Source organism: Xyrauchen texanus, chromosome 25 (genome assembly GCF_025860055.1).
Source record: "Xyrauchen texanus isolate HMW12.3.18 chromosome 25, RBS_HiC_50CHRs, whole genome shotgun sequence".
Classification (NCBI taxonomy): Eukaryota; Metazoa; Chordata; class Actinopteri; order Cypriniformes; family Catostomidae; genus Xyrauchen; species Xyrauchen texanus.
In genome coordinates, this window is record NC_068300.1 from 32,814,104 (window position 1) to 32,837,689 (window position 23,586).

Consider the following 23,586-nt stretch of genomic DNA (forward strand, 5'->3'; position numbering starts at 1 on the left):
AATCCCAGAGGCAATCCCAAAACTAACCAGAAAAAAATAATGGGTGCATTAACGCAGAACTTACACTACTCGAATATCGCAAATTGATTTTACTTTGCTAATTTGTTTGCCGTGGTAACACTGAATTACACTTTACTTTCCCTCTGATTCTCAAAACTTGCAGTTAAAATTGAGTCCACTTAGGGTGCTGTGAATGTGTGTTGTTGAGTTGTTGCTTAAGACAAGGAGTTACGACGGCGTCTTTTTGTGCTTTAAGCACAGACAAATGTGGCAATACTTGTTATAGTTTGATTCTTATTGAATTCTACTGTTCTTGGTTCTTGTTGGAAATCATGGAATCCAATGGACAAGCATCTATTTTTATGGTGTAAATTAAATGTGAAGCGGTACGAGAAACTCTGAAGTTTATCAGACCAGTTTGTGTGTATATTTGCACTCACAAATAATGACAGTGTGTATTACTGTCATTTATTTATTTTATTTTTATTAATGCACATTGTTAATAAATTTTTTCCCAAAAGAAAAGCATTGTTTGTTGAACTATGTTGTTATCTTATTTTTAAAAACATCATGGTAACGTTTGTGAATAAAACAAAATATTAATTTCACGTAGGTGTCATACCCTACTTATTATTTTTTTATCTACATTTTAATTTACGAGTAATCGATTACTGTTTTTTGTAAGTTAGAGTACTTGACTACAAAATGCGTACTCCTAATTTTTATACCGCTGGATGCATTTTTCAAATTTTCAACCTAAGAATGTCTTACTTATGAGCAAACTTTTCTGTGGATTCATCTGGGATACAAGAAAGTATTTTAGTTTAAGCTTTAACTCGTTTCATGCTAGTTCATATGGCATAATTATGTCTGAACAACAAACAAGCTGGATCCGAACAAAGAAGTTCAACTGAATTCCCAGACTGTATTTCAGAAATAAAAAAATCTGTTTCCAAAAAGCCACCACAGAACTGTCATAACAGCACTTGAAAACCACAGCTGTTTCTTCTAAGATAATATAACCTAGAGCTAACCAAGAGAAAACCCCAAATGGAGATGCTCTTTAAACATAATAATTTCTTTATTTCCTTTGAGTCGTTGGGCTCAGATTGGAGGAATGTGTACATTTAATTCAGACGTGAGCCCTGTAGGCAGTGGAGAGCATGTCTAGCTGAGGTTAGAGTTGATGGTCATCTCTGTGGTGTTCAGTATATATGTTACACTGCATCACAACAAAACTAGAATTCCACTTTTGCTGAATACCATAAGAGCTAACTAGTTTTGTCACAACGGAATTCCTTTCACAAATATATATTTATATATTCCATACATTTTATTGTGTGTCGCTTTCTTACATTGCATCTGTTTAGGACGCTTTGTTACACTATGTATAAGTACAGTTGACAAACTAGATCATTGCTATTACAAGTGTAGAGGGCTTTGTTTTTTTTTTTGTTGTGCTGCATCGTGCCACTCACTTGACAAGGTGTAAGACAGGCCTGCAAATGCAGTTGACAGCTGCGATTGGAGGATATGGTTCATTCATAATAGTTACAAGTATATTTACACACAAGCTCAAATTTTACTTCAGTACTCAAATCTAGATTCCAGAAAGTCCTATTTATCTCACTCACACACTCACTCACTCACACACACAAACCATGCATTCAGTGATTCTCTATGCCCCCTCTTGCCTTGTTAAAGTGTGTGCGTGTGTGTGAATATGTTAAAGGATGAATCATACAGCTGAATGTGATAAAGCTTTTTCGGGAAAAGTGTGGAGAAGCGGGAAGGCTCCATGTCAGGAAATCAGGTGGTGTGTGAGTGTTTGAGAAACAGAGTGGGAGGGAAACATTCAGAAAAAACATCCCAAACATATTTGGTGCTGGTTTTAACAGTGGGACTGTGATATCCTCTCCCTCTTCTTATTCTCAAATTATTTTGAATATGTGTGTGTTTACTTTGCTATACTTAGGAGACAAAATTGCTCCTAAATGTTCGCTAAATCAGACAAAATCTCCCTTTTGGGCACATTTTCAAAAGTGAAATGCCCCTTCAGAGGACAGAGATTGAATTTATTTTCTGAAATAGTTTGCATTCCCTCACAAAACATTTTGTGTTCCCTCGCAAGAAATGAACTGTGGTATGTTTAGTGAAACCATAGCAACCACAAAATGAACCATGCTTTTACACACCACCTGGCTAAATTTACAATTTTTTGTGTTTTTTTGACAGGATGATTATGATTTTAGTTTTCCTGTATTATTACTATGGTTTAACATGAATATCATGGGTAAAAATGGTTACTGTAGTAAAAACATGGTAAATTTTGTGATTACTATGGTTTAACTACAAATACTGTAGTTCAAGTAGGGTTACTATAGTAAAACAAACATTAATGTGTATTAATGTACTTATCTGTGCTTTAGAGATAATTTGTCCATTGAAGTAAGCTAAATCTGACAAAACCTCCCTATTGGGATGTCCTCAAAGTAAAAAAAAAAAAAAAAATGTACAAAGTAAATTGTGTTTTTTTTTTATTCTAAAAATGTAAGTCATCAAATGAGATTATCGGAGTAATCAGTACTCATGGAGCACCTGTTCCAGTATAGGCAATTTACATTAAAACCTTGCCAAGACAGCCATTTTGGCGGAATTATGAAATCTATTTGACCTTTAGGGCGCATAACCGCATTATCACAGGCGCTCCTGGAGCACACGCTTATGTAAAGCACACATACATAAACCACCTGTCAGCAATGCAGCTAGCAGCTACAAAAGTGAGGGGAAAAAAGTAAATCATTTAGATCAACCAGTGGTTGTCTTAAAGGGGTCATGACATGTTTTTTTTTATTGTATTATTATGTTCCCTTAGGTGCAATTATAGTATTAATATATTTTTTTTTAAGAAAAACTTTTAAAATCTAGTGATTTATGACCTTTTCCCACCCTGTTTCTCATCCTCTGATTCAAACAGTCTGTTTTGGGGGCGTTTTCCATTTAAGACTTCAGTGTTAACGCCCACTGTTATGATTGGCTAACGTCAGTGCCTATGTATCAATTATTGACGCCCCAGCCAGAACAATATGCAAGTAAACTAAGTAAAAACACTGTGATTATTCATAATGAATGAAATTGCGCTTTAAAAAGTAGTTTAAAGTTTAAAATAGATTACTTACAGTTTGCGTCGTCGTTGTTCCCAGAATAGTCGGCACGGACTTATCTTTGAGCAACAGTTTTCTGGCAAAGCCAGCATCATATTGAGATTTGTTCTCAAAACAGTCATCCTTAAAATGTACAGAACAAACGCTTAAGTTAACACTGCCGTGACTGGGTCGATCCGCAAAAAATAAACTGCATCCATTTTTCCCTGACGTCTGGATCTTTCGGCAGCTTATTCAGAGGTTTTGTTTGACCACAGCCAGGAACAGCACATCTGTGTGGCATCGTAATTTTCCTGTGCACAAGTAGTCTCTGTCAGAGCTCGCTGTCCATCGACTGAACACTTGTGAGGCGCACGGCGATACGAAATGAGCGTAGTCTTGCGCTTAAAGCGTAGTTATCTTGTGCTGGAGGCGGTCATATGCAAACGCTGTTACGTCACTTCTAACCGACACGTCACTTCTAACCATGAATCCAGAACGAGATGTATTTTGAGCTTGATTAAATAAATGATTCGTTTAGAATGGGGAGGCCGTCTTAAAATATTAAACTTGCAGGACGTTTTAATGATACAAAGACCTCTTATATACCAAAAGATCAAGGCAAATTTGGTTTCTCATGTCATGACCCCTTTAATATCTGGATCAATGTAATGAGCACCCCTGGTTTAGATGACATAGCAGTAGCCCTAGAACATAGGCTAAATATAGAAAATTACTCAAGTTAATAATCAATATCGAGGATTTTCCCCCCCAATAAATATTGAGATTGTTTCAGCGCCCAGCTCTATTGCTGACATTGCAGAAATCTCTCACATCAGGCCAATAATCTCCGTGATAGATAGCTAATTTACAGGCTATGTTATAGATACAGATAAGGTAGATAGAGGTAGAATTACTGCGGATGAATCGACTGGTTTGAGCAAGCTAAACTCACATGACATGATCAAATAATTGGCCTTCTTCATTGCGAAAAGCCCTTTCAGGTGTGGTCATGGATGTCCAGGTTGCTTGAGGTATCCTCCACATCCATGATGATTTATAGCAGTTGAGGCTGAGTGACGTTCAAGTTTTCTATGCGTTTTTGATTTGACGGGAGTAACGAGACTCTCTGAAGCAAATCACGTTGATGGATAAATATAAAATCAGGACAGGGAAGCAGCGAACACAGACGGAGGGAAATAAGCACTATAAAAGTACAGTTACAGCACAAACACACATACTCAGTATGTTTTCATCCACTTTAAAAGTTAGTCTTGCTTTAGTCAGTTTTTCGTGAAATCGGACTAACAGACCTAGATAATGAGATTCGTAATTGTGCGCATGCTTGGAAAGACAGCAGTGACGGCGTCCATTCATCCATCTTCTATTGCCGCTTGTCCTATGTAGGGTCACGGGTAGTGCTGGAACCTGTCCCAGCTGTCTCGGGTACAGGCAGGGAAACACCCTGGACAGGTGGCTGGTCCATCACAGGGCATGACCACGTCCTTCCTTGAAATATTCAGTTACACATTTTGTCTTGTGTAATTTTACAAACAGTTGCTTGACTATGCAAAACCCTATTTTGGTTCAATTGTGCATCTAAATGTACTGTGTGGAGGTGGGTTATGCAGGGATCTCCTGCATTATAAATGTTATATGGAATAAAAATACAGATGTGCATGCAATGCACACAATTTCATATACCTTCCTCTCCTTTCTTGTTTCTAAAACTCATTAAGTTGACAGATTTTCACAGTACGGTTTTCAACTTGATCTGTCTCCCTTGCTCTTGCTCTTTCTCCTCTCTCAAAAACTGAGGCATTTGCTTCATATTTTATTAATACTCCTCAGTCTGTCTGCTTCTAACCCAGTGCTTGCTTTTGTTTTGTTATTTCTCTTTTTGCCGAGATAAGTTGACCCACATAAAGGAAAAAAGTTTGACAACCCTGCCAAGTCTTTGGGCTTGGCTTTCAGAGTGACTCCAAACCAGTTTGCTCTGGTTGGATTGCCAAAGCAGGCAGGGGGTGGGCGGAGTGTGTGTGTCGGCAGAGAGAGAGCATATTTCATGAAATTATGAGGGAGTGTGAGATTTTTTTATTATATAACACAGAGACACAGCCTTTTATTGTGTCTTTTCCTGTTCTTAGATCAGTGCTGCTGTGTTTAGAGAGTCGGAATGAGGGAAGAATCTCATTACCACAACTTCTGTACAACCCATTATACTCAAGCATGGGTCAAAAATGACATTATTATGAATGTTGAAATAGATATTTGACTTCAGCCTCTTGAGACCTGAGCGTGACTGCTATGTGCATTTTCCATATCCCTTTTTTATTTGTAACTAGTAGCGCAAAAAAGTTACTTTTCTAGAGCAGTGGTTCTGCGATGAGCGTCATTGTCTTCACATTTACATATCTTGCATATGTATGAACAAGATTTTAAAGCTGCGGTGGATAGGAAGATTACCGGAGAACAATATATGGGTGTTTATGGGTAAACTTCTGGCACTTTTTGCACTGTCCTAGAAAATAAAATCTCGTTTAGGGGCCTAGGTAGCTCAGCTAGCAAAGACGCTGACTTTTACCCCTGGAGTCGCGAGTTCTAATCCAGGGTTTGCTGAGTGATGCCAGCCAGGTTTCCAAAGCAACTCATTTGCCCAGTTGGGTAGAATCACATGGGCTACCTTCCACGAGGTCACTCTAAGGTGGTTCTCACTCCCTGTGGGTTGCATGGTGAGTTGTTTGTGGACGCCGCGATGAATAACGTGAACCTCCAAGCATGCTGAGTCACCGCGGTAACGCACTCAGCAAGCCACGTGATAAGATGCGTGGGTTGACAGTCTCAGAAGCGGAGGCAACTGAGATTCATTCTCTGCCACTCGGATTGGAGTGAGTCACTGTGCCATTATGAGGAAGCAGACAGCATTGGGGATTGGTCATGCCAAATTGAGGAGAAAAATTCTTTTTTTGGTCTACTAACAATATCCAAGAGTGTTTGTCCATACATCACAGGGGATTTATGTTTTTTCTGAAAGTCATGAAGATTCCCACTACAGTGTAATTTCCAGCACGTCGCAAATTCTGTATTGTGTTTAAAATAATTTTGTGGTGGAAATGACAGTGATGGAAATATATATATCTTTTTTTTTTTATAAAATGTCCACCTCCTTTGTCTTCCTGAGACTAATTTCATAGCTATTTTATGTATCCTAAATACATAAAATATTTTTGCATAATTTGGAAAAATTACAGATTGTTTGGTAATGATGCCCAATAAAGTGATATTTACCTTGATTTTTCTGTTTTCTTTAAATATCACTTGTCTCATATTTCGTCTCAAGCATGCTCTTTACTGGTAATTTGTCAACTAGGTTAACAAGTACACTAACTATTGTCAAATCTTTATTAGGGGTAAAATTGTTTGGTGTGGTGGAAATGATGCCACAACTGTGGGACAGTTGTAATTTTTGAAAAATGTATCAAAATAATTTTCACACAATAAACATTGAAATGGATTATTCTCCTTTCACTCTTTGTTTAGATTGTCATAGTTTACACATGTAATAATTTGTATTTTTTATATAGAATTTCCATAGTTGAATATTGAAATTCTGGGTCTGTGAAAAGGTTAAACAAGTAAAATCTATGCCTGCAAGGCACTGAAGAGAATAGGTCACTAACATATTTAAGAATTGTCATCTCCATGCTATGATAGGGACAAAAACCTGACTATAGGGGTTCGAAGAGATTAGTGGTGAGCAAATGAACTTGTAGCTGGGTGGTAACAACTCTGTCCAATATTTTGGGATCAAACAGGAGATTTGAAATGGGTCTCAAATTTTATAAGATTGATGCATCCAGGCCAGGCTCCTTGAGGAAGGGTTTGGCAGATGGCAATTTCAGGGCAGAGGGCACAGAACCAAATGCAAGAGAGCTTTTAATAAGGTAAGAAATAGTTGAAGTGAAAAGATGGAGATAGATTTTGAGAGAGGTAGTAGGGATATTTATTGAGAGATGAGATTAAATAGGCATGAAAATATACCAGGGCTGATTAACGTTGAAAAGTTGATAGATAGAAAGACTTTTTGGAATGACAAGAGATAAACGTACAACATCTGAAAAAGTGCTTTTAATATTGTCATGTTTGTCGAATTAACACGTCTCTAATGCATTTGGTTTAGTTCATTGTTTATATGTAAACATGCTTAATTTGCATAAATATTTTCCTAAATACTTACTGTAGAAATATACAGATCATTGTTCTAAAACACCACAATATCACCTGTGTGCAGGTGACTAAATGGTTATCAGAGCTTTTTATTCACAACACACTAAACCCTGGTGTTGATTTACAAAGATAAACTCGCTCACACACACACACACACACACACTGAATAAATACAGTTGATAATCTAGCTGTGCAGTGTGGGCATACCCCAGAGACCTAGTGTTAGTGCTCAGTTAATGTTTATTACTGCGGTGGAATTTTCCATTACTTGTGATGTGTTCAGCCGAGCTGAGTGTGTGAGAGAACGAGAGTGATACAGGGCCGAGCCTATGCAGAAAAAGATGTAAAGAAAAAAATATATGCAGAAATAAGATTTCAAGTTTTTACTAAACATTCTTAATTTGGACAGCACAGACATGTACCAGACTTGAGCACTAGAGTCAATATTTAGGACCAAGGAGGTTTGGTTTATGTGTGGCTGCATATATAAACAGAAAAATAATGCTAACGTTGCATGCAGTGTAGATCTGATACAAATAAAGTAAAACATAATGCAACATAATGACTTGATGCAAAGACACTTAAACAGATGATATGTAAACAGAGGAATATGTGTTATAGATTTACATATCATGTAACACATTTGTTGCACTAATAATTACAAATGAAATATGTCATGTGCAGACAGATAAGACCCATGTTTAAATCAAGCATGGTCATAGTAAATACAATCCATTAATAGCATATAAAGTTGGTTTTACAATGGATACTGTACCTACAATTCCCTATTCATCTTCAGTGTGAGAGGTGGAGCCACTTTTCAAAGAATGTTCACAAGAATTCTAGAGTTCTATCTTTTCACGGCTGCTATTAATCAGAGGGAACTTTGATCAACCAGTATTTAGCAGTATTCAGAACATTCTAAAATTGCTCCGTTTTCCCCATATAGTGAACTATGTGGCATTCACTATAAAGAGAGTAAGTGAACGTGTGAGTGATTTCACTCATTCACATTTACTAAGGCTGTGTTCTATTCGATGGTAATCTATTTTATGGAGAAAGAACACATTTTACGGGGATTTGAAGCAATATAAACATAATATATTGTAATTGGAGAAGAAAGCATTGACAATTAACTTACTTTGTTCAAATGAACACAAACAGTTATGAATAATGACACAGAAAGCCGAACTCGACAGCATCCATCCAACCATCCATTTACCCGCTTATCCTATTTACCTGTAGGGTTGCAGTAACTTTCTTTTAAAGTGTGCTTTGTTCCCTTCAATCTTGTGTGCTCACTCAGTGTCTATTGAAAGAAGGCTCATGTAATCTGAGTCTGGATCTGTATCACATTGGGTATTCATATAGTCACGATGATTCTTAAATTCTGTAATCAATGCATCAGAATTTCTTTGTAAGATGCATTTTTACAACCCTAGTCTTTATATTAGTTCACCCAAAAATTCTGTCATCATTTACACACTCTTACAACTTACATGTTGTTCCAAACCCATGTCATTTCCAAACCCATGTAATTTCTTTCTTCTGTGGAACACAAATGGAAAAAATAGCTTGAGAGCTGATAAGTTCGATTTATTTCTGTGAATCAGTTTAAACTGTCAATTTCAGTGACCACATTTACATGCACCTAAGGAAACAGTTTATTCCAGGGTTTTTGCAGAAAGTGTTTAAGGGATTAAGAGAAAGCGTTTTTACACACCTAGGTTTCTCCTGGAGAACATGGCTTAATGTGGTCATATAAAGACATAAGCGGTGTTCTAACAGGTTTTTGAAGAGTGCGCATGTACGTGAACAGATCGGCTAACAAACGTCTTGGGATGAAGCCCCAAAGCCTCAACATTTCTGGGAGTACAGTGAGAAAAGCACATACATTATAAACTATACCCATTTATACACACTAATGTAAAATATAGACGATCCCTCACGTTCGGGTATATGCACTCATACTTTGAGTTTTATGTAAGAGGGAAACCCCACTATTGCAGCGCAATTCCGCTGCTGGTTGTGATAGAAAGTTAAGAAAACAAACACAGCAACAACTCTGGAATATCTGGAAATAAAGCGAAGCAACAGAGAATAAAATATTGAAGTCTTCCTCGGATGCTATGTTTGTTATTTATACAAGCGTCATGGAGAAACTACATGTCTGTGGAGAAAGCTGCTTACTGACCGAGCCGCATGTATATGGTAGTAAAGACTACACGCTTATACAGTGCATGTAAATGGGAACGTTGCTTTCTTGCAATAACCTGCTTTTCTCAATAAGCCACTTTCTGGTGTCCATGTAAACGTAGTGATTTGATTCAAACCCTGATTTATTTGCGTCACTCAAAAATGTTCATAGAAGTCTCATGTAGGTAAATATTGAAGATTTATTTTTTAACTATGTATAAAATAATAAAAAATATATAATTCTAACTTGTGTTCATTTAGTGAAAAACAAGCTTTGATTAATCCAGAATTTTCTTGCATTGAACAGTTCGAATCTATTTGGCAATTAAAGCAGTTTAGTTGAAATGTTGGTTGCACTTACTGAAAAGTAATCACCTTTTTTAAGTAATTTCATATTGAAATATACTATATATCGAATATCAGCAAATGGCTGAACATATCAAGATTTGAACTATATCACCCAGCTCTATGTCAGAATTCACTAAACATCTGTGTCTGGTTGATGTAATTGGTTTTAGTTGATCCAGGTCTTAAGATGTGAGTGACTTGTGAACCCTCATATCTCTTTCTCTCTTTGAACAGGAGGCCTTCTGGTCATGCTGATAAGGAGGTGATGGCCGCTACCGTCCTGACCACACTGTCCACCAGCCCGCTTGTGCTCAACCCCTCCACCAGTGTCTCAGGTTAAACTCTGCTCTGACCCCTGTGTACCTCTTCAAAGCTCTGTGCTACCATACAAGCAGTCACTGCCTTTCTGACTGATAGTGTGTAATGATAGTGAATTTATAAAAAAATCAATGTTTATAAAATTAATACTGTGCACATCTTCCATTGATTGTAATGGTCCTTCTCAAAAAATTAGCATATTGTGATAAAGTTCATTATTTTCCATAATGTAATGACAAAAATTAAACTTTCATATATTTTAGATTCATTGCACACCAACTGAAATATTTCAGGTCTTTTATTGTTTTAATACTGATGATTTTGGCATACAGCTCATGAAAACCCAAAATTCCTATCTAAAAAAATTAGCATATTTCATCCGACCAATAAAATAAGTGTTTTTAATACAAAAAAGTCAACCTTCAAATAATTATGTTCAGTTATGCACTCAATACTTGGTCGGGAATCCTTTTGCAGAAATGACTGCTTCAATGCGGCGTGGCATGGAGGCAATCAGCCTGTGGCACTGCTGAGGTGTTATGGAGGCCCAGGATGCTTCGATAGCGGCCTTAAGCTCATCCAGAGTGTTGGGTCTTGCGTCTCTCAACTTTCTCTTCACAATATCCCACAGATTCTCTATGGGGTTCAGGTCAGGAGAGTTGGCAGGCCAATTGAGCACAGTAATACCATGGTCAGTAAGCCATTTACCAGTGGTTTTGGCACTGTGAGCAGGTGCCAGGTCGTGCTGAAAAATGAAATCTTCATCTCCATAAAGCTTTTCAGCAGATGGAAGCATGAAGTGCTCCAAAATCTCCTGATAGCTAGCTGCATTGACCCTGCCCTTGATAAAACACAGTGGACCAACACCAGCAGCTGACATGGCAACCCAGACCATCATTCCTTCTCCCCAGTCTTCCTCCAGACTCTGGCACCTTGATTTCCGAATGACATGCAAAATTTGCTTTCATCCGAAAAAGTACTTTGGACCACTGAGCAACAGTCCAGTGCTGCTTCTCTGTAGCCCAGGTCAGGCGCTTCTGCCGCTGTTTCTGGTTCAAAAGTGGCTTGACCTGGGGAATGCGGCACCTGTAGCCCATTTCCTGCACACGCCTGTGCACGGTGGCTCTGGATGTTTCTACTCCAGGCTCAGTCCACTGCTTCCGCGAGGTCCCCAAGGTCTGGAATCGGGTCCTTCTCCACAATCTTCCTCAGGGTCCGGTCACCTCTTCTCGTTGTGCAGCGTTTTTGCCACACTTTTTCCTTCCCACAGACTTCCCACTGAGGTGCCTTGATACAGCACTCTGGGAATAGCCTATTTGTTCAGAAATTTCTTTCTGTGTCTTACCCTCTTGCTTGAGGGTGTCAATGATGGCCTTCTGGACAGCAGTCAGGTCGGCAGTCTTACCCATGATTGCGGTTTTGAGTAATGAAACAGGCTGGGAGTTTTTAAAAGCCTCAGGAATCTTTTGCAGGTGTTTAGAGTTAATTAGTTGATTCAGATGATTAGGTTAATAGCTCGTTTAGAGACCCTTTTCATGATATGCTAATTTTTTGAGATAGGAATTTTGGGTTTTCATGAGCTTTATGCCAAAATCATCAGTATTAAAACAATAAAAGACCTGAAATATTTCAGTTGGTGTGCAATGAATCTAAAATATATGAAAGTTTAATTTTTATCATTACATTATGGAAAATAATGAACTTTATCACAATATGCTAATTTTTTGAGAAGGACCTGTACAAACATATAGTACCACTCCAAACTCATGCATTGGTCCAAACTCGAGCCAGTGTTGCTGTGTTGCGCTTGATGGGCCGCTCAGACAAAGAGAGCAATGTTTTAATAGCTTCTAAGTGTTACACTTTAAGGTGAAATTAACCTACAAATAGTGTGCTTATAGTTGACTCTGCATATTGAGCTGAGATACGAGTACGAATTTAAAAATCAAAACATTATACATATCAGCTTTTGAAACAGCTCAAAATTCAAATGTATTAATAGTACACTGAAAAAATGCGTTGAATTTACATAATTTAATCAATTACATCAGTTCTACATGAATCAATTAAGTTACATCAACATACAGTGAGGAAAATAAGTATTTGAACACCCTGCTATTTTGCAAGTTCTCCCACTTAGAAATCATGGAGGGGTCTGAAATTGTCATCGTAGGTTCATGTCCACTGTGAGAGACATAATCTAAAAAAAACAAATCCAGAAATCACAATGTATGATTTTTTAACTATTTATTTGTATGATACAGCTGCAAATAAGTATTTGAACACCTGAGAAAATCAATGTTAATATTTGGTAAAGTAGCCTTTGTTTGCAATTACAGAGGTCAAACGTTTCCTGTAGTTTTTCACCAGGTTTGCACACACTGCAGGAGGGATTTTGGCCCACTCCTCCACACAGATCTTCTCTAGATCAGTCAGGTTTCTGGGCTGTCGCTGAGAAACACAGAGTTTGAGCTCCCTCCAAAGATTCTCTATTGGGTTTAGGTCTAGAGACTGGCTAGGCCACGCCAGAACCTTGATATGCTTCTTACAGAGCCACTCCTTGGTTATCCTGGCTGTGCGCTTGGGTCATTGTCATGTTGGAAGACCAAGCCTCGACCCATCTTCAATGCTCTAACTGAGGGAAGGAGGTTGTTCCCCAAAATCTCGCAATACATGGCCCCGGTCATCCTCTCCTTAATACAGTGAAGTCAGCCTGTCCCATGTGCAGAAAAACACCCCTAAAGCATGATGCTACCACCCCCATGCTTCACAGTAGGGATGGTGTTCTTGGGATGGTACTCATCATTCTTCTTCCTCCAAACACGGTTAGTGGAATTATGACCAAAAAGTTCTATTTTGGTCTCATCTGACCACATGACTTTCTCCCATGACTCCTCTGGATCATCCAAATGGTCATTGGCAAACTTAAGACGGGCCTTGACATGTGCTGGTTTAAGCAGGGGAACCTTCCGTGCCATGCATGATTTCAAACCGTGACGTCTTAGTGTATTACCAACAGTAACCTTGGAAACGGTGGTCCCAGCTCTTTTCAGGTCATTGACCAGCTCCTCCCGTGTAGTTCTGGGCTGATTTCTCACCTTTCTTAGGATCATTGAGACCCCACGAGGTGAGATCTTGCATGGAGCCCCAGTCCGAGGGAGATTGACAGTCATGTTTAGCTTCTTCCATTTTCTAATGATTGCTCCAACAGTGGACCTTTTTTCACCAAGCTGCTTGGCAATTTCCCGTAGCCCTTTCCAGCCTTGTGGAGGTGTACAATTTTGTCTCTAGTGTCTTTGGACAGCTCTTTGGTCTTGGCCATGTTAGTAGTTGGATTCTTACTGATTGTATGGGGTGGACAGGTGTCTTTATGCAGCTAACGACCTCAAACAGGTGCATCTAATTTAGGATAATAAATGGAGTGGAGGTGGACATTTTAAAGGCAGACTAACAGGTCTTTGAGGGTCAGAATTCTAGCTGATAGACAGGTGTTCAAATACTTATTTGCAGCTGTATCATACAAATAAATAGTTAAAAAATCATACATTGTGATTTCTGGATTTTTTTTTTTAGATTATGTCTCTCACAGTGGACATGCACCTACGATGACAATTTCAGACCCCTCCATGATTTCTAAGTGGGAGAACTTGCAAAATAGCAGGGTGTTCAAATACTTATTTTCCTCACTGTATGTTTTCCCTATTTTTTATTTTTTTTGGTTTAGCTCATTAATTCTGTCAGAAAACACCATTGTTCTTGTAATTTCAACATAAATGAATAAAGTTATTTTTTAAATGTAAACAACATTAAGCACTATTAACTCTCCCTCTTTTCTTATTTTGAATTCTTAAATTCATAAAATAACATTTAATTTCTAAATTTTTACTCTCTGCATCAAGTCGCATCCAAAGTATGCAGGGATCTATGTTATATATACCGTAAAAAAAACTATATTATTCATAATATACATACATAAGATTCAAAATATAATCATAATATCTATCTTTATTACATGTCTAAATATTATGATCTTATTTTCAATAAACATCATAACTAATCTAGCAGCAAGGTCCCCTCTTTCAGGGTTTCATCTGTTAAGTTTCTGTGCATTTTGTCTAGAGGTTGACCGATCGTTGATGATACCGATAACCAGAGGTGGGGGACTCGAGTTACATGACTTGACTCAAATTGCAAATTTAAGGACTTGTGACTTGCTTGACTAAATGAAGAAAATGACTTGACTTGAGAACCAGTGACTCGAGACTTGACTTGAACTGCATGACTCAGCAATGACTTGAATGTTTTTTTTATTATTATTATTTTCAATAACTTATTCTAAACAGTAATGAAATGTGTTTAAACCCGCCAGCACCACAGATCTGCACTTGCGCAGTTAACTCTGCACTCACAACGTGCCAAAATGACAGATGATTGTACAGTTCCCAAAATAATCTCCTTTGGATATAAAGATTTCGAAATGGACCATGTGAATAAAAAAGTATGAAACCACCACAACCTTGAATTTCATCAGACATTTCAAAAACCACAAGAAGTAAATAAAGGTAAATAAATAATTTCGTTATCATTTCATTATCCTGAAAGATTAATATGTAAAATTAAGAAAATACAACAAAATTTTAGGTTCAAGGTGAACGTGTCTTGTATTACTTTATGATTTAATGACTTTCGTCTTTGTTTCTTTAATACAACGATACCTGTATATATTACTGAACCTGCAGAGTTGCGTTCACAATGTGTAAGAGTGAACTGCTCCGTCACAGTACCTCACGAGATGATCAGAGATCATGTGCAGCATTCTCATAGACTACATTATTCTATAGTTGAATGAAATAACTCTTTACATGCGCTTGTTTCACGAGACAGGGTCCAGTTGCACGCTCCTGAACAAACAGCGAATCAGACACAAGCATTGTCTGCTTTTCTTTTGTTTGTTCTTAAAAATATAATAAAGTGTGTTTCTTCAAGCGTGTCTTTTTTACTAATAGAATTTCTTGTCATGTGTCACTCGAGACTTAAGTTTAATTCTAAAAATCTAAACAATTCGGATTATAAAGGTATCTAGATGTATTCACAGTATTTTTAAGTGCCCAAAATAAAAATACTGTGCATGTTCATTGTAACAGAGTTAAAGGATGGGCAAGGAGGAGGCGAGAACCGGCTTTTCAATATAAATAATATTTTAATGAGAAACTTAAAAGACAACATCAACAAACACATGACGGACATGTCCGCTAACGATCTCTCTCTCCCGCACGATACTCTGCAGTCGGCCTTTAAACCTCAGAGGCTTGATTAACCTAATACGGGACCGGGTGCGTAGGATCACGACCCGGCCCCGCCGTCCGCCCTGCCACATTCATTAACGCAATTTACTAATATATAAGTTATATAATATATATAGATACATATAGGTGTCACTGACCCGACTTGACTTGCTTGAGGTGACTCACTGACTCGACTCGACTTGCTTGAGGTGACTCACTGACTCGACTCGACTTGCTTGAGGTGAGTCACTGACTCGACTCGACTTGCTTGAGGTGAGTCACTGACGTGACTTGCTTGAGGTTAGTCACTGACGAGTCAAGTCGAGTCAGTGAGTCACCTCAATCAAGTCAAGGCGAGTCATCGACTCACCTAAAGAAAGTCAAGTCACGTCAGTGACTCACCTCAAGCAAGACGGTTGACTTGCTTGAGGTGAGTCGACGACTCGATAACTAATGTGGGAAAACAGGCCGATAGCCGATTAATCAGCCGATAGTTTTTAAAATGTATAATATGAATAAAACTTTTAAACTCACTGCAAAATAGTGAACTTTAGTAAGTATCACTTTCAGTGGTAATATTTATATATTTCTCCCACACTGGTACCTTCTTCAAAGCCTTTTTCATCTGAAATGAATACATGTATTTATTAAAATATTACAGGTCAAATGTTTTTGTTAAGCAGTAACATAATACAATATAAAAAAAAATTAAATTGAAAATGAAAATTCTCTTATCATTTACTCACCTGCATGCCATCTGTCTATGATTTTCTTCATTCAATGTAAGTGAAGGGGTGCCAAAGCTTTGACGCTCCATGTCTTCAGAAGATATATGACAGGTGTGGGTGAGAAACAGATCAATATTTAAGTACATTTTTGCTAGAAATTTTTCTCTCTGCCCAGTAGGTGGTGATATGCATGAATAGTGTGAATCTTCAAAATCTCAAGAAGAAAAGTGAAAGTTAAAGTGGAGATGAGAAGAGAATTATTAAAAAAGGAATTAAGTACTGATCTGTTTCTCACCACATCTATCATATCGCTTCTGAAGACATTGATTAAACCACTGGAGGCACATGGATTAGACTACTTTTATGCCGATTTATGTGATTTGTGTAGCTTCAATATTTTAGCACTGATTCAGTGCTGAGATATTCTTCTAAAAATCTTAATTTGTGTTCTGCAGAAAAAAGAATGTCATACATATCCAGGATGGCATGAGAGTGAGTAAATGATGAGAACATTTTCAGTTTTGGGTGACTTATTATTTATTAAGCATGAAAGAGCCCCTGCACCAAACAACTTTTCCCATGCCTGCTCTACATCCTCTATTGTGCAGGACATGACGTGTCAAGTGATCCTTCTTATTTAGTATTTTTTTGCATTCCATGCATAGTTTGAACATGTTTTATGCACAACAATAATGTTCTTTCGGCATTAATGGCAATTTAGACCCTACACATAAACTGATTTTAATGTAATAGTTTAATACAATACAATTTCAAATGTTGATCAGTGTACTGAAAATAACATTTAAATCTTTTCATTTCTATTATTATGTCTCCCTTTTATTTTTTGGAATCAGATTCATGTAGTGTTTATCATAGATAAGTGATGTATTTTAAAAGTTGGCATACAGTGTTCATTATAATGGGACATAGGGTTTGCAACTCGGTACTCAATACTCACTACTCACTACTCATGAGTACTTTTAAATGAGATACTCTTTTACTCTTACTTGAGTAGTTTTTATGACAGCTACTTTTACTGTACTCACATTACATTGTTTGGAAAGTAACAGTACCTCTACTTGAGTGTGATTTTTTTCAGTACTCTTTCCACCCCTGGCCATTGGTATACAGTATAGGTATAGGCAGTCATATGTCATCATGTGCTTATGGACATAACATGAATTCGAAACCTTTTTTGCAGCATAGTTTCAGTAAAAGTGGATTTGCATTGTGAACACTAGCATATGTCTACATAGTACATCAAACTCTTAAAGGTGGTATGACCTGTCCTTCCTTCAGCTTGGGGTTTAAAAACCAACAAAAGACATTGTGCAGCAATAGAACTTTAGTCAGCTTTAAATGTGTGCTTTTCACTGGTACATTTAGCTTCAAATCAGCTTTACCAAAAATCATGCCTGAATGAGCTAGTGAGCAAGCTAAAGGCAAATGTCAAGAAAAAAAATATGTTAGTCTTTTTATTTTAAGTCCATCCTGAGTGCTTGGCCTTTCTCATTGATGATGAAAAGACTTTGAATCAAACACAGGTTTTGTCTTTAAAAGTGAAATGTGTCATTTCTATTCTTCTAGTGGGACCAAACAAAGTTGTTAAAGTAATGACTTTTCAAACAGGTTTCCCGAACACTTCCCTAACACTTCCTTTATCATTGCAAAAATTACACTTCACCTTTTAAGAAGTGTAACCATAGATGGTTCTTTTTAAGGAAACGTGAATTATAATGTTTACAGGAAAGCAGTGGTGAATGAAGTCTCTTATTGCGTCTGTTCTGACCTTTTAAATGATCTTATGAAGAACCGGACGGAAAGTGAGATTATTGTTCAGCTGTGTCACACTGGTGTCCCAGTCCACAGTGCCTCACATTTATATCTTGGAAGGAACAGGCTATTTTAATGGATCCCCTGAACCCTATCCATGAGGAATTTCCCTTCTTGCTCATTCCTTATTGAGCAATTCAACAGATGGTCTCTAACTGACCTTCTCTACACTTAAAAAAAAAAAAAAAAAAAAAAAAGGATTTTTGCAGGGTGTTCAATTAATTAAATTGAACTAAAGCAACACAATTCTGGAACATTGTGTCTTAAATTAACTTCATTATGTTAAATTAAATTAAATTTGTAAAATTAAAGTTTACTTAATCAATTTGAGTATGGTCTACATGGATATTTTTTGTAGCATTGATGAAACTGGCCAGGGGATTTCCATTTCCCAGCATGCTTTGCAGGGGACCGGATGGTGTGAACAAATGTTGAAACTAAGTGTTATTTTATGATTTTTTTTTAGCAATATAAGAATAGGATGAGGTTTGCTCATGTTTACGGTTCTGTTTTATCGTTTTTTAAAAGTAGTGTTTGTTTGGCTTGAGTTTGGGGGTTTACCATTGTGGTGAAGACTGGTGCTCATGCTTTGGTTGAGGATGGACTTGCACTTTCAAGTGATGATTGATTTGAATGTTGCTTAGCTCTTTAAGCAGTTGCTATCAAACAGACGGTCCTTACAGTTGCTAACCTGGCATATACTATTGATTAAAAAAATACATTCATTTTGACCCACATAATATAACCAATTAAATAAACCTTAGTAAATTAATAAAATTAAGTTGGACCAACATAAAACATTAAGTTAGATCAATCTAATAAAATTGAGTTAAACCAACTATATTGCATTTATTTGACCTAATCCAACTAAATTATGTTGGTTTAATGAAACTAAATGAATTAAAGTAACTTAATTGAATCACTTGTAAAAACTTTATTAAATTAAATTAAGTATTGTTTTTTGAGTGTCATTTTATGCCACTGCTCTGATTATATTGTATACTTTTGGTTGGCCAACTTTCAAAATAATTTTTTGTGGTAATCAACATTATGCTACAAAAGATGTTGATTAAGCTTAACTTGTATTGAACCTAAATTTGAAAACGTTGGCAAAAAACAGTGATTAGTTCTTCCTTGAAGTGTTCATTGTATCAACCTGGTACCTTTTAACACATTTACATTTTCATTTATGCATTTGGCAGACGCTTTTATCCAAAGTGACTTACAGTGCACTTATTACAGGGACAACCCCCCCCCCGGAGCAACCTGGAGTTAAGTGCCTTACTCAAGGACACAATGGTGGTGGCTGTGGGGATCATGCCAGTGACCTTCTGATTACCAGTTTACCAGTTATGTGCATTAGACCACTACACCACCACCACTCCACACTAACACAGCTTTGTTTTCAGTTAGACTGATTAAAAAAACATTAGTTTGTCCGTCAGTCAGATTGGAAATTATGATTTCAGCCAGCATTTGGTGCAGCCCGTGTTGTTTTATGCTGAGACTAATAGCTCAGAGGTTAAGAATTTGGGCTGTTAGCTAAAAATCTGCAGGTTCACTTTCATTAAGAAAATATAAGGATACTTCGTTGACAATTCTTTCCAATTACTACTGCGCCCTTGAGCCGGACACTTAACTTCTAAACAGGGGTCTGTTCCTGTAATTAGTGTACTGTAAATTGCTTTAATTGAAAATCATCTGCTGAATGTCAAGTGCACACATGCTAAATGAACCCAGAGAGGTCAAGGGTCATGGAATGGGGGTGGTTGGCCTGTTTGTGGTCAAATGGGTTTAGAAAATCATGTATGTTGCGCAAGGATTTTTTGTGTGTGTGTGATTTTCTCCCCTTTTTCTCCCCAATTTGGAATGCCCAACACTAAGTCCTCATGGTGGGGTAGTGACTCGCCTCAATCTGGGTGGCAGAGGATGAATTTCAGTTAACACAGAGACATAGCACTTGTGGAGGCTTTACGCCATTCTCCTCGACATCCATGCACATCTCACCATGCGCCCCACTGAGAGCGAACCACATTATAGTGACCATGAGGAGGTTACCCCATGTGACTCTACCCTCCCTAGCAACTGGGCCAATTGAGTTGCTTGGCTGGAGTCAGTCAGCACGCCCTGGATTCAAACACGCGACTTAGCTGTTTAAGTTTATGTTTGGAGGCATATATTGCTTAATGTCAGCTGGACAGTGTAGCTTATCCTGTTGTTTAACTCAGCTTTACGTAGGTCATGGAAAAATCATGGAAATTTTGTAGTGAAAATGTGTACGAAAATGCTGCATATGAGCAAAACTTGTTCAAATGAAACATAATGTCAAAGACATATACTGTGTATTGACATATACTATTACTCACTATATTTTTTCTGTGAGTAAAACAAATAGCCTTGTTGTATTTTACTCTTTGATAGCTTTCCAACAACATATGACACATGGCTATTTGATGAGTTTCATGATTTTACCGATTACAGTACCGATTCAGTTTTGCTCATATTGCCTACATGCATTTCAAAGTAGAGCATCTACACATTAAAATTATACCTATTTTGTGTTGGTCAAGACTGTAGTTATTAACATTTAGATTTTTTTTTCTCATTTGAGCTTAAAGGTAAAATGAAACAAAGGGTATTCAAAAACGTTTGACAATGATAAATTAATGAAATAACACAATGTGCTTACAGGTTAGAATGAAACTGTTTTATTTTAACTTAAAACAATTATTATTATTAAAAAAAAATTGGCATCAACACTATTCACACTAAGTCAGAGTTCGACATTCCCCAAAACAAAGGTATCTGGAGTGGTGGTGGCATAGTGGGCTAAAGCACATATCTGTTAATCAGAAGGTCACTGGTTCGAGCCCCACGGCCACCACCATTGTGTCCTTGAGCAAGTCGTTTAACTCCAGGTTGCTCCGGGGGGATTGTCCCTGTAATAAGTGCACTGTAAGTTGCTTTGGATAAAAGCATCTGCCAAATGCATAAATGTAAATGTAAAGGTTACTTGAATTAATTCTTTGTCATGTAAACTTGACCAATGCAGATGTTCGAGGAGCCTGTTTGAAATGTCATTATTTTTGTCATTCTATTTGGTGTCTTGAGTTGCACAGAAATTACACACTTCAGCTTTAAAGTTGTACTCGGTAATTTTTTATGCATGTCATCTTGGACATACATGGATGCAACATCATTCAAACGCAAATGTTTTCAGTTACTGAAGCCATTGCTGAAATTCACTTCAAAGTCAGCCATGATTAATTTATTTCATGAAACTGTCCAGTAACAGGACGTTTACTGAGATTATGCGAGTAGTATTTAGCTGGTCATGTGATTCTAACATGGCAGCCCCCATGTGTGGATCCTCTCCATGTAGAATAAAACCGCTTTTATAAGGTTACTGATATCACTGGAGTCTTCATTTCAATGTGAGTGCTCATGATTTCCTACATATAGTTCTAAATTACTATTAATTTCTTTTGAAGTAAAGAAAAAACAAATTACTGGGTGCACTTTAAAGACCTACAGTGTGCATGCACTGTAATTAATAGCCTAAGTAATAGTACTATAGCTAATGGCTATTTTCCAAAGGTCTTCTATCTTAAACCCTGTTCTCTGTGTTCAGGTGCAGAGCTGGCTAGTAAGGGCTGGAAGGATAGCCTGTCGGCCAGCTACAGCAGCTCCACCAGTGGGAACTGGAGCTGGGACACCAGTGACCAATCTGTGCCCTCCACACCGTCCCCGCCCCTCTCCAACGAAGCTGGTAAGAGCTTCCTGCTTTGCTCCCAGAGTGATGACAACATTGAGGAAACAGAGACTACACACTTCCTGTTTGAGGACCCCATCCCCCGGAAACGAATGGTAGGGACAAAACATAAAGTGGATTTCATTGATTTATTGCACCTAGGTAACCAAGTTTGACTCTAAGGATTATATCACTGTGACTCTTGCTCATACTTGCGGCTAGAGGTGTTTCATAACTAGTGTCACCCATTGAATAAAAAAGGTAAAAATCACACAAACTTAGATTGAAGTAGAGACCTGAGCCATTTCTATAAGCCAGAATATTATAGAGATGGGAATGGGCACTTTTGGGCTAGCCAGACCACCATAATAACACCCTAGCAGCAATCTCAAACATCCAAGCATCTGCATTGCAATACACTAAAACACTTGTAACACCTTAGCAACTGCAAAGCAATGCACTAAAAACTCGCAACACCTTAGCAACTACAAAGCGATGCATTAAAAACTCGTAACACCTTAACAACTGCAAAGCGATGCACTAAAAACTCGTAACATCTTAGCAACTGCAAAGCGATGTATTAAAAACTCATAACACCTTAGCAACTGCAAAGCAATGCGCTAAAAACTCGTAACACCTTAGCAACTGCAAAGCAATGCACTAAAAACTCGTAAAACCTTAGCAACTGCAAAGCAATGCACTAAAAACTCGTAACACCTCAGCAACTGCAAAGCAATGCACTAAAAACTCGTAAAACCTCAGCAACTGCAAAGCAATGCACTAAAAACTCGTAACACCTCAGCAACTGCAAAGCAATGCTCTAAAAACTCGTAACACCTCAGCAACTGCAAAGCAATGCATAAAAACTCGTAACACCTCAGCAACTGCAAAGCAATGCATAAAAACTCGCAACACCTTAGCAACTGCAAAGCAATGCATAAAAACTCGTAACACCTCTGCAACTGCAAAGCAATGCATAAAAACTCGTAACACCTCAGCAACTGCAAAGCAATGCACTAAAAACTCGTAACACCTGAGCAGCTGCAAAGCAATGTATAAAAACTCGCAACACCTTAGCAACTGCAAAGCAATGCACTAAAAACTCGTAACACCTCAGCAACTGCAAAGCAATGCATAAAAACTCGCAACACCTCAGCAACTGCAAAGCAATGCACTAAAAACTCGTAACACCTCAGCAACTGCAAAGCAATGCATAAAAACTCGCAACACCTTAGCAACTGCAAAGCAATGTATAAAAACTCGCAACACCTTAGCAACTGCAAAGCAATGCACTAAAAACTCGTAACACCTCAGCAACTGCAAAGCAATGCATAAAAACTCGCAACACCTTAGCAACTGCAAAGCAATGCATAAAAACTCGTAACACCTCAGCAACTGCAAAGCATTGTATAAAAACTCGTAACACCTTAGCAACTGCAAAGCAATGCACTAAAATCTCGCAACACCTTAGCAACTGCAAAGCAATGCATAAAAACTCGCAACACCTTAGCAACTACAAAGCAATGCACTAAAAACTCATAGCACCTTAGCAACTGCAAAGCAATGCATAAAAACTCACAACTACAAAGCAATGCACTAAAAACTCGCAACACCTTAGCAACTGCAAAGCAATGCACTAAAAACTCGTAACACCTTAGCAACTGCAAAGTAATGCACTAAAAACTCGTAGCACCTTAGCAACTGCAAAGTAATGCATAAAAACTTGCAACACCTTAGCAAATACAAAGCAATGCACT

General features: G+C 37.7%; 1 protein-coding gene across 3 annotated transcripts in view; it reads left to right on the forward strand.

The window, feature by feature from the left end:
* The window catches only part of LOC127618600 (zinc finger protein 704-like), a 110,011-nt gene that overhangs the window by 56,207 nt on the left and 30,218 nt on the right, over nucleotides 1–23,586 (forward strand). For 2 of the 3 annotated variants that reach the window (XM_052091165.1, XM_052091167.1), the window contains exons 3-4: nucleotides 10,149–10,249; nucleotides 21,710–21,945. In XM_052091165.1, the coding sequence (XP_051947125.1) occupies nucleotides 10,149–10,249; nucleotides 21,710–21,945 (337 nt within the window). The remainder of the gene's footprint in view (nucleotides 1–10,148; nucleotides 10,250–21,709; nucleotides 21,946–23,586) is intronic. The other variant, XM_052091166.1, reaches the window with a different exon arrangement.